The following is an 11,447-nucleotide window of genomic DNA, read 5'->3' on the forward strand; positions in this document are numbered from 1 at the left end:
GTGGTGTGTGTGTGTGTGTGTGTGTCTGTGTGTGTGTCTGTGTGTGTGTGTGTGGGGGTGTCTGTGTGTGTGTGTCTCTGTGTGTGTGTCTATATGTGTAAGTATATGTGTATGTGTGTGTGTATGTGTGTGTGTCTGTGTGTGTATGGGTGGGGGTGTGTGTATGTGTGTGCATGTGTGTGTGTCTGTATGTGTGTGTGGGGGTATGTGTATGTGTGTGTATGTGTGTGTGTCTGTGTGTGTATGGGTGGGGGGTGTGTATGTGTGTGCATGTGTGTGTGTCTGTGTGTGTATGGGTGGGGGTGTGTGTATGTGTGTGCATGTGTGTGTGTCTGTGTGTGTGTCTCTGTGTGTGTGTGTGTGCGTGTGTGGTGTGTGTGTGTCTGTGTGTGTCTGTGTGTGTGTCTGTGTGTGTGTGTGTGGGTGTCTGTGTGTGTGTGTCTCTGTGTGTGTGTCTATATGTGTATGTATGTGTGTATGTGTGTGTGTATGTGTGTGTGTCTGTGTGTGTATGGGTGGGGGTGTGTGTGTGTGTGTGTCTGTGTATGTCTGTGTGTGTGTCTGTGTGTGTGTATGTGTGTGTGTGTGTCTGTGTGTGTCTGTGTGTGTGTCTGGGTGTGTGTCTGTGTGTGTGTGGGTGGGGGTGTGTGTGTGTGTGTCTGTGTATGTCTGTGTGTGTGTCTGTGTGTGTCTGTGTGTGTGTCTGGGTGTGTGTCTGTGTGTGTGTGGGTGGGGGTGTGTGTGTGTGTGTCTGTGTATGTCTGTGTGTGTGTCTGTGTGTGTCTGTGTGTGTGTCTGGGTGTGTGTCTGTGTGTGTGTGGGTGGGGGTGTGTGTGTGTGTGTCTGTGTATGTCTGTGTGTGTGTCTGTGTGTGTCTGTGTGTGTGTCTGGGTGTGTGTCTGTGTGTGTGTGGGTGGGGGTGTGTGTGTGTGTGTCTGTGTATGTCTGTGTGTGTGTCTGTGTGTGTCTGTGTGTGTGTCTGGGTGTGTGTCTGTGTGTGTGTGAATAGGCCAGAAGACAAACACAGCTGATGCTCTTCAGTGTCCGTCCATCTTGTTAACGTATGAATGTTTTGCCTGCGTGTGTTTAAGTTCACCATCTGCACACAAAGCACTCAGAGGTCAGAAGAGAGTGTTGGATCCCCTGGAACTGGAGTTACAGCTGTTAGCCGCCATGTGGATGGTGGGAATCAAACCCGGGTCCTCTGCAAGAGTGGCCAGTGCTTTTAACCACCCAACCCCCACCTTGTTTTTTTGAGGAGGGTCTTTTATTGGCCTGGCTAGGCTGGCTGGCCAGTGAGCCCCAGTGATCTGTCTTGAACTTCACAACACTGGGATTATAAACACATACACCATGCCTGGCTTTTATTTTTTATAATTAAAATTTATTTATTATTTATTTTTTGTGTATGAGTGTTTTTTAAAAATATTTTATTTATTATTTTTATTTTATGTGTATGAGTGAGTGTATTGCCTGCATGTGTGTAAGTGTACTTGTGTTGTGGTCGTACAGTGCTCATGGTATTTTATGTGTATGAGTATATTGCCTGCATGTATGTGAGTGCACCCGTGTCATGCAATGCCACGGAGGTCAGAAGAGGGCTTTGGATTTTCCTGTAACTGGAGTTAAGGACAGTTTGTAGCCACCATGTGGGTGCTGGGAATTGAACCCGGGTCCTCTGCAAGAGCAGTCAGTGCTCTTAACTGCTGAGCCATCTCTCCAGCCCTGTGTATAAGTGTTTTGCCTGCATGTATGTAAGTACACCTGTGGGTTCGATTGCTCGTGGAGGCCAGAAGAAGGTGTCAGAGTCCCTGGAACTGGATGGGGTTAAGGACTGTTGTTAGCTTCCATGGGGGGATGGGACTTGAACCCGGGTCCTCTGCAAGAGCATCCAGTGTTTTTAACTGCTGAGCCATCTCTCCAGCTCCTTTTTATTTTTTATGTTGATTCTAGGGATGGAGCTCACATCCTCATGCAGGGCAAGCCCTTTATGGACTGAGAGGTCACCCAGCTCCCCTGTTTTCTCATTTACGGATGATATACTAATGAATGAGTATTGTCTCTTGGAAGGATGGGCCATGGGATCTCCCGAGGCCTGGGTGGGACAGAAGTGTTTAACGGGATGTGTTCTCAGACCTGTCCCCACTTCTGGGTCCCAAAGAATTTACTAAAATGAAGAACAGAATCTCAGCACAGTGCCCGGTGCCACTGCCAGGCATGTTAGCCTGCTTATCAGTTGAAACAGGACAAAAGGTGCTCCTGGCTAAGGAGCAGGAATGCAGGCCCGCTGGCAGGTGTCAGGGGTTGAGCGTGTGGCTTAAAAAAGGTGGTATGTGAAGTGCCATCCACAGACCCTTGGCAGCACCCATGGTATGTTGTAACCCCAGAAGCCTCAGGGCCCTGCTGAATCAGAAGCTGCCATTTAAAAAGAGTCCTAGATTTGCATATCAAAGTTTGAGAGGCAGGGAGTTGGATGTCAGGGTGAGGTGTGAGTGGTCAAAGGGAAAAGGGGAGGGTCCTGCATGCCCCTGGCCAGGAGCTTAGAGAGAGGACAAACAGATGCATAGACAGAATTTAAACACACTGTAAAGTCAGCATGCACACATATGTACTTTTTTTTTTTTTTTTTTTTTTTTTTTTTTTCATATCAAAGTTTGAGAGGCAGGGAGTTGGATGTCAGGGTGAGGTGTGAGTGGTCAAAGGGAAAAGGGGAGGGTCCTGCATGCCCCTGGCCAGGAGCTTAGAGAGAGGACAAACAGATGCATAGACAGAATTTAAACACACTGTAAAGTCAGCATGCACACATATGTACTTTTTTTTTTTTTTTTTTTTTTTTTTTTTTTGGGGGGGGGAGGGGTTCTTGGATTGAGAAGGGACCTGTCCAAGCAGCCTCTTCCTGGTCATTGGGTAATCTGGACCCTGGGCTCTTGAGTGGCTGGTCAGTGGAGGTCTTAGAGATATATACCCAGCTGACCCCCTGCAGTAGTAGGCAAGGGCCTTGCTGGCCAAGTGTGAGAGAGGAGTGGGGAATGCTGGGTAGGGGAGTCTAGCTGTCTATCCATCTCTCTGGGTGGGGGAGGTTAGCCGTCTATCCATCTCTCTGGGTGGGGGAGGTTAGCCGTCTATCCATCTCTCTGGATCGGAGAGGTTAGCTGTCTATCCATCTCTCTGGGTGGGGGAGGCTAGCCTTCCACTCATTTCTCTGATCTCCAAGGCTCTACCCAGGGCTGGGGCTCCCCATGCTCCTTCTGTGTGAGGCTTGGGTCGAAGGATGTCTCTCTTGTGGACATAGCCAGGAAACCTTACTAGCTCATACCCCTCACAGGTGACAATATCCCGGAGAGGAAATGTCGGGGAGGAGGTTGTAGCTTCTAAAGATGAGTCAAAGGCAGTCACATCTGGGTCCACTATAACTGACAATCAGAGAACTCCATCTCAGGATTTGAAGAAGTCTCCTTAAATATAGGGGAGGAAGGGGCTGGAGAGATGGCTCAGTGGTTAAAAGGACAGGCTGCTCTTGTGGAGGACCCTGGTTCTGTTCCCAACACTCACGTGGAGGCTAACAGCCTTTTATAACTCCAGTTCCAGGGAATGGACATCCTCTTCTGGCCTCTGCTGGCATTGCATGCACACGGTGTACTTGATTGCATGCAAGCAAAACACTCATAGGCACAAAATAAAAACAAATTTAACATTTATAGGAGAAGAGGTGAAGCATGGGGCCATTCTTGGGGGTCATTTGAAGCATCAAACTTAATGGTTTTGTGAGAAAGGAGGCCTAGCTTGACAGTGGTCCTCTCCACGGTGAGGGTTTCCAGTTCATGGGAACAGCAAAGAACAGTGACTCCTGTCTCCAGGCGCCCAAGTGGCCTGCGGTGATGCACTAACTAAAAACAGGGGCATGCGCCCTCTAGTTCAAGCCCAAGCCCTGCCCCTCACCAGACCCCGAAAGAGCTCACATTTCTTGAAGGACAATCTCTGTACCAGAAGAGGTCCTGTCCCAAGCTTTTGCTTGAAAACCCTATTCATGGGAAATGGGCTTGGGTTGGATGAATGACTTTCTCTAAATTTGATGCTCGTGGATGTTTGCTCGCTGTCCCCCCGTGGCTGAAAGGGTGCCTGCAGCCAGTTTCCGCCCAGTTTCTGGCTCTCCTAAGGAAGGACTAGAGTGGCTTAGTGCTGGATGGTAATTACCGAAGACTCATCCAGGATTCTTGCTTGTTGTCGGGGACTAGCAGGTGATGGGCTGTCCTTCCTGAGATGTTGGGCAGCTGCAGACGGCACCTCACTCAGTGATGGTTCAACAACAACCCAGAGGGCTAAAGTTCCTATGGGGGAGTGTGGTGTGTCTGTGCCTGTTGACACATGGTCTCTCAAACAAGTCTGGCTGGGCACTTCCTTGTGTTGTGCAGCCGGGTGGGCAGCTCTGATTGTTCTCTGTTTCTCTGCAGAGCGCCTTTCTAACCTGGACCTTCCCTATATGTCTCAGCAGGAAGATGGGCTCCCATGGACAGGGACTACTGCTGGGATGCTGCCTGCTGCTGGCCACTGCTTGGGGCCCAGTCCTGAGCCACGTGCGACGTGGTCAGCAAGAACATCTGGAACAGGAGGGGAGACGGGAGCTGCCATCCCCGATGGATCAAGCTCAGAGGTGAGGGGTTGTAACAGTGTGCTTGCAGGAGTTAGCTCTGCATCTGGTCGGGTCGAGTGTGATGTTTGGGGCACCCCGAGCACTGGATGCCAGTGAGTTGTGAAGAGGCAAAGCTGAGACTCAGGAGTGGCCCTCAGGGAGGCTGATTCTGGAGGTCAGACAAGCCGTTTTGCCTTCCAGTGACTTGGGCATCCCGTCTGAATCTGAGGACGGTGACCTGGCTTCACTCCTAACCCTTAAGCAGCCTGAGTCTGCAAGGACTTCGCAGCTCTGTTGTTGAAGGGCAAATCTAGTCCCTGCCCTTCAGGTTCGCCTCACCTTCTCACTTGGTCCTGAGGGTGTGTGCCGGTGTTCCAAGTATATGTGGGAACAAGTGGCTTCGGGCAACTGGGAGTGTGCTGGCGAGAACTGGGAGGCCAGGTGTCGGCTTTCTTTGAAAGGTTATAAAGAAGTTCAGGATAGGGGCTGGGGAGATGGCTCAGTGGTTAAGAGCCCTGGCTGCTCTTGCAGAGAACACAGCTTTGGTTCTCAGCACCCACATGGCGGGTAACAACCATCTGAAACTCCAGTTCCAGGGGATCCGACAACCCTCTTCTGAGCTCCACTGGCTTTGCATGACACAGGTACACTTACATACATGCAGGCAAAACACGCATACACATAAACTAATTAAAAATACTAAACCCTTTAGGACAGCACTTGCCTTCAACTCTAGCTTTCATGGGGATGCAGACTCCAGGCTATGGGAGATGTTTCGTTGAGAAGTCAAACATGAAGTCCTCAAAGCCTACAAAGGGCTCTGTGCTGGATGTGTGAGTCTTCAATATCCTAAACAACAGGTCAACTTAATACCTGGAGGTTCCAGGTAGGACTTGTGCCCAAGAAACTCCAGTTCCTTTGTTTCTTCCTTTGCTTCCATTCAACAAACACTGGTTGAGTAACTTGTCAGTCAGCACATCTCCCAGGCACTGGAGAAGCACTTGGAACTCCAAGGTTACACACACACACACACACACACACACACACACACACACACACACACACAGTCCAATACAGTCTCCAAAGTAGGGCTGCACTCCCAAGGCTGGGAACTGCAGAAGCGAAGGGGTGAGATCCAGGAAGACCAAGCACAGAGTGAGCCTGTTCTTAAAGATAGCATGTGGCCTCCCAGGTACAGGAGGAAAAACATTGAATGGTGTGGGCAGGGGTGAGGTGGGTGCTGCAGCATGGGAGGGTGGACTGGGGTGGTGGGAGCTGGAGCCTGGGAGTGCAGGATAGTAGGGAAGGGTCTTATCCAGGATTCATCCTATAGGGGCTATGAAGCCTGCAGGAGAGGTTCACATTCAAAGTGTTCTAGAAGGAGTGCCAGAAGGTAGCATCAGGGAATGCATTGACGCTGGAGAGACAAACTTCAGGAGTGAGGACCACTGGAAATGTCAAGGACCCAGGGAAGTCCTGGGAGTTTGGGGGCAGACGCTGACTCCCCAGCACCTGGGGGATGTTGTGGTGAGGGCCAGGGAGACAGAAGTTCCCATCCCGGACCACTGGCCATGTGCTAGAGACGGTGTTTAGAAAGAGCAAGCTCTGGGGCTGGAGAGATGGCTCAGCGGTTAAGAGCACTGGCTGCTCTCACAGAAGACCCAGCACCCACATGGCAGCTAACAACCATCCATAACTCCAGTTCCAGGGGATCCGATGCCCTCTTCTGACCTCTGTGGGCATTCCATGACATGGGTGCACTTCCAAACATGCAGGCAGTGCACTCATGCACGTAAAATAAAAAATAATAAGTAATATAGTTTAAATTAAAAAAGAAAGAGCAAGTTCCACAGGCAGGGACTTGGTGGCAGATTAGATTTTGGACACACGACATCAATGGGGCCTGTTGAATGGATGGATGGAGGTTGCTGGTAAGAAGTCTGAAGCTTGGTAGAGAGGTGTGGGTATCTTTCCCCAAGTCCTGGGCTTGCACATGGTCGAACGCAGGGCATATGTAGATCCACATTCCGGCTCTTCTGGGGCTAGAAAGTGAAGCAGCGTTCCGAGAGGAGCTGGCATATGGAGATAGGGCTGCCGCGCCTTGGACCCTTTCTGTAATGAAAGCGCAATGCTGCATATGACCACCAGGTGGCAGCGTAGACCCGTTGCCTTCCACCAGGTGGGAAACGAGCGTTTCCGTCTGCTGTAGCCCAAAGGCATCCTAAAGATTAAGTGGAACCTTCTTATTTACTAACGAGTCAAATGAGTAGTGTGTATTCTAGACTTCTGAGTCAGGATCTCAGAATTCTCCCCCTGACGGTGTTAACCAGAGCCCTGCACGTCTGGGGGAAGGAGAGGGAAGGCAGATCTGGAAGCCCTGGCCCACAGCAGCAGAAGGGAGCTCCCAGCCCCAAGAGTTCATGATTTTGTGATGGTTTATTCCCTTAGGGATGAAGAAAAACATGAGAAGTACAGTCAGGGCGGGGCCCCCCCTGCCTCCCGGTGCTTTCGGTGCTGTGACCCCAGCACCCCTGCGTACCAGGCGATCCCACCACCCCAGATCAACATCACCATCTTGAAAGGTCAGTGGCTGCAGAGATGGCGGTGGGGCACCTCTGCAGGGCGCTGTGTGTAGATCAGGAGGGAGACAGTTGCTGAGGTGGGGCCAAACAGAGACAGACCGACTCCCCAGGGGTAGGACAGGGGGAGCTGTATCTGGCGGAAAGGAGGAAAGTTCCATTTTGAAGCTCTTGCTGTTTTCTGTGAGGAGGACAGGAGCCACAGGGGGATGCCTCAGTGGGGAAGAGCACTTGCTCTGAACGTTGGAGACCTGAGGCCAAAGCCCCAGCACCCATGTAAAAGCTGGCCCCATGTGTCCGTAATCCCAGGGCAGAGACAAGCAGATCTAGAATCCGTGCTTTCTGAACTGGTGACGTTTAGTGAGAGAGCCTTTCTCTTAAAATAAGAAGGAGGGCTGGGCAGATGGCTCAGGGGTTAAGAGCACTGGCTGCTCTTCCAGAGGACCTGGGTGTGGTTCCCAGCACCACATGGCAGCTAACAGCCATCCAGAACTCTAGTTCCAGGGGGCTCTAATGCTCTTTTCTGGCCTTCACAGGCATTGCACACAGGTGATGCACTTACATACATGCATACTTACATATAAAACACTCATAAAATAAAAATTTTAAAAATTTAAAAAATAAGCTGGAACATGATAGAGGAAAACTCCCCGTGTTCTCCTCTGGCCTCCGCAAGTACAGGTGGGGCATGAGCTAGGACATACATGTGCACATACACACACACACACACACACACACAGCTTTGGGGAGGGTTCAGGCCTCCTTTGCCTGCACAGAACTTGCAAGCCTCTGAGTTCGTTTCCAGGCAGTGTGCCCCGACCTGATTTCTGAAATGCTGCACCCTTCTTCCAGACAACCTCACACAAACCAGGGAACACTCACAACCTGGATCCTGAGCCCAGTCCTGACATCTGCAGTCCGTTTGCTCAGAGTGGGCCTGGGCCTGGCCACAGAGCCTGTTGCTTGTGGACAAACCCATATGTTCCTTTATCTCTGCCAGGTTTTCCACAAAGAGAGGAAAAGCATGGCTTTTGGGTAAAAATAGACCGGCCCTTGACAGTGAAACACTAGCCTGCCTTATTTGAGGATCAAAGCGCCTCCTGCCCAGGTCCAGGAGCTCCTTGCTGAGGGGCATCAGGGAAGACTCCCAAGTTAGGGGCTGGAGTGTGGAGCCAGACTGGCACCCAAGCAAGTGAGCAAGAAGCTGGCTGAGGGCTGCCCACCTTGGACCTCTTGTCTCTCTGTTCCCTCCTAGGGGAGAAAGGTGACCGAGGAGACCGAGGCCTCCAGGGTAAATACGGCAAAACGGGCTCCGTGGGTGCCAGGGGACACATCGGTCCCAAAGGGCAGAAGGGATCCATGGGGGCCCCTGGGGACAGATGTAAGAATCACTATGCAGCCTTCTCAGTGGGCCGGAAGAAGGCCCTGCACAGTAATGACTACTATCAGCCCGTGGTCTTCGACACACAGTTCGTGAACCTCTACAAACATTTCAACATGTTCACTGGGAAGTTCTACTGCTATGTGCCGGGCATCTACTTCTTCAGCCTCAACGTGCACACTTGGAACCAGAAGGAGACGTACTTGCACATCATGAAGAACGAGGAGGCGGTGGTGATCCTGTATGCACAGGTGAGCGACCGCAGCATCATGCAAAGCCAGAGCCTGATGCTGGAGCTGCAGGAGCAGGATGAGGTGTGGGTGCGCCTCTTCAAGGGCGATCGTGAGAATGCCGTTTTCAGCGATGAGTTTGACACCTACATCACTTTCAGTGGCTACCTGGTCAAGCCTGCCGCTGAGCCCTAGTGACTGCCGACCTCCTTGCTTGTCGCCCCTTACCCTTGCTGGGCCCTGCGGACCCTGGGGTCCTGCCCCAGACTGACCCCATCACCGCTCTCCCTCAGGCCTGGCTTCCTCAGCCTCCGCTTTACTTAGCTTTGGCTTTGACAAGACACCCTTGGCTGCTGGGAAGCCCAAAGGGCTGTGTGGTCCCCGATCTGCTCTGGCTGCCGGGAGATGAAGTCATCAGGGTGGGGCGCCTGTGAGAACACTGGGGGACCTCCAGCTCCCTGCTGGGCATGCAGCCTTAGACGACCCTGCAGTGTGTGGTCCTGCGGCGACAGGGTGTCCTGGAGCACAGCCTGTGTGCTCCCATTCCTGAATGTAATTAAGCAAATGCTAAGGGTTTCAAGAGAACAAAGTAAACCAGGGACTGTTATTTTTGCCTCTCCAGCCAGCTGGCTCTCAGAAGGAGAGCTATTTTCACTGGAGGGGCCCAGAGCCTACACAGGAATAGATCTAAAAGGGGGCCAGGGAGGGCTGCGGTTGAGGTTTGGAAGCCTTATCTGGCTTAATTCTATTAGGCCATGTATGACTGTTCTTGGGGACAGCGGGACTGACCTCTGTGCCCTCTTAACATTGCTGCAGCCTGGCCCAGGGGCTCTGTCAGCCTTTCTGAGCCACAACAGTGAAAGGGTTGGGGTAGAGCAGCAAACATCAGCTCCCCAGAAGGACCACCAAGTCCTCTGCAGTTGACTCTGGGCTGGTGGGAGCAGTGTGCTTACACCAGCTCACAGGTTCCTGACAGTGGTTGGGGACCTCAGGCACTCCCCAACCTGCAGGTGTCTCTCTAAGAAACAAAGCTCTCCTTCCCTAGGCTAACCTTGAGCCCCAGGTGGGTTCCTCCACGCCCGCTGCTGTGGCCTAAGCTCCCTGTTCCTTCTTCCAGATGGTTCAGCCACGGAAAGCACCAAGCCTTAGACTCAGGTTCTACCAAACCACCTCTCATCACCTCAGCATCCTTCTCCTTCCCTGGCTCAGCATCCTTTCTGAGCATCTGCTGTGTTGACTTGCAGTGAGGCTGAGGTGGATGGGACCATCCAGGCCTGACACAGCTCTAGCCAGCCTATGGCAACATGAGAGGGTTTTTTTCTGGGTCCCAGAACCTGGGGAGAGCTCTAGGGAGCTAGAGAGTCCCTCCTATCTACGTCCGGTGCTACTGTTGGGTCAGACACCCTGTGCAGAGAGTGGACTGTACAAAGACGCAGGAACCCTAGCGGTTCTCTTGGAAGAGAGAACCAGGCCTTGGGTGTGCGGATCATTAACAATGTCAGGCACAGTACTCCAGCTTCAGGGCAGATTCTCTGAGCTCCTGCTGGCCCCATCCTCTCTTACCCATATTGGTCCCCAAGGTCTGGGTTGCTCCATCAAGTACATGCCATCCGGGGACCTTCTTTGCTGCTGCCTGGGTGGTCCTCGGTTTGGATCTTTCCTTTCCACCTTCTGGGGCCTGGCTGCTGGGGTGCAGAGTTTGCATGTGCCTCCTCTTGAGGGACTTTTGCTGGTCAGACCCTTCAAGTCACATTTCCGTGGGCATACCTGCAGCAGAGGCCCGTCTGCCCCCTGTGCTCTGCAGTGCCCTGTCCAGGAATCATTAAACTTGCCATGGTGATTTTCAGCAAGTTGGCCTCTTCCGTCTGCTCATTTAACCAAGTCCATCTGACACCTACCTTCTGCCTGGTCTAAGGAATCGTGATTTTTTTTTACATGGGGACCTGCTCGGGCCTGAATTGCCTTGTTGGTCCTAAGGAGACGTGGGTGTCCTGAGTGTGGCTCATCCAGAGGGGTTCACAGTGCTGTGGGCAAATCTGGGGGCTTGTGTGTGGTGGCAGGAGGCTGGGACTTGCTTTCCTGTGCTGGTAGTCCCCTGCTTGGGCCTCCAGCCTGGACAACTGTACGAGCTTCCAGAGGCTCGTCACAAAGGCCCACAAACCAGGTGGCTGAAAATGTAGACAAGTCTCCTCTCATAGTTCTGTAGACAGGAAGTTCATAACCCAGACGTGAGCAGGGAGGCACTCCCAGCCAAGGCTCAGGAAGGACACTTCGGTCTCCTCCAGTTTCCACAGCTTTCCTGCCTCCGCAAGACCTCATTTGGGGATGTCACACATCCCTGTCTCCCTTCTCTTTTAAGAATACTTGTGGCTGGATTCAGCCCCCTGCCCCCCCTTCCCCCCAATTCGGGATGAGCTCTCTCCAGATTTAACTAAACCACATCTGCAGAAATGATTTCCACACCACACATTCATAATGCCAGAGCTTAGTGTGTGAGCATCACTTCTGGGGAGCACAATGCAGCCCACTGAAACAACTTGGGCTCAAACCACTATTAACAGCTTCCTTTGTGGCCCGGCGTGAAGGACAGATGTTTTTCCTTTTCACTGCCGGCCAGCTGGGTCAGC

General features: G+C 52.1%; 1 protein-coding gene across 3 annotated transcripts in view; it reads left to right on the forward strand.

The window, feature by feature from the left end:
• The window catches only part of C1qtnf1 (C1q and TNF related 1), a 24,162-nt gene extending 13,492 nt beyond the window's left edge, over window positions 1–10,670 (forward strand). For 2 of the 3 annotated variants that reach the window (XM_029554360.1, XM_008849661.3), the window contains 3 exons: window positions 4,490–4,651; window positions 7,079–7,212; window positions 8,465–10,670. In XM_029554360.1, the coding sequence (XP_029410220.1) occupies window positions 4,490–4,651; window positions 7,079–7,212; window positions 8,465–9,015 (847 nt within the window). In that variant the 3' untranslated portion in view covers window positions 9,016–10,670. The remainder of the gene's footprint in view (window positions 1–4,489; window positions 4,652–7,078; window positions 7,213–8,464) is intronic. The other variant, XM_017802335.2, reaches the window with a different exon arrangement.
• Window positions 10,671–11,447: the final 777 nt, after the last annotated feature.

The sequence above is a fragment of the Nannospalax galili genome, unplaced genomic scaffold (genome assembly GCF_000622305.1).
Source record: "Nannospalax galili isolate Female #2095 unplaced genomic scaffold, S.galili_v1.0 scaffold945, whole genome shotgun sequence".
Lineage (NCBI taxonomy): Eukaryota > Metazoa > Chordata > Mammalia > Rodentia > Spalacidae > Nannospalax > Nannospalax galili.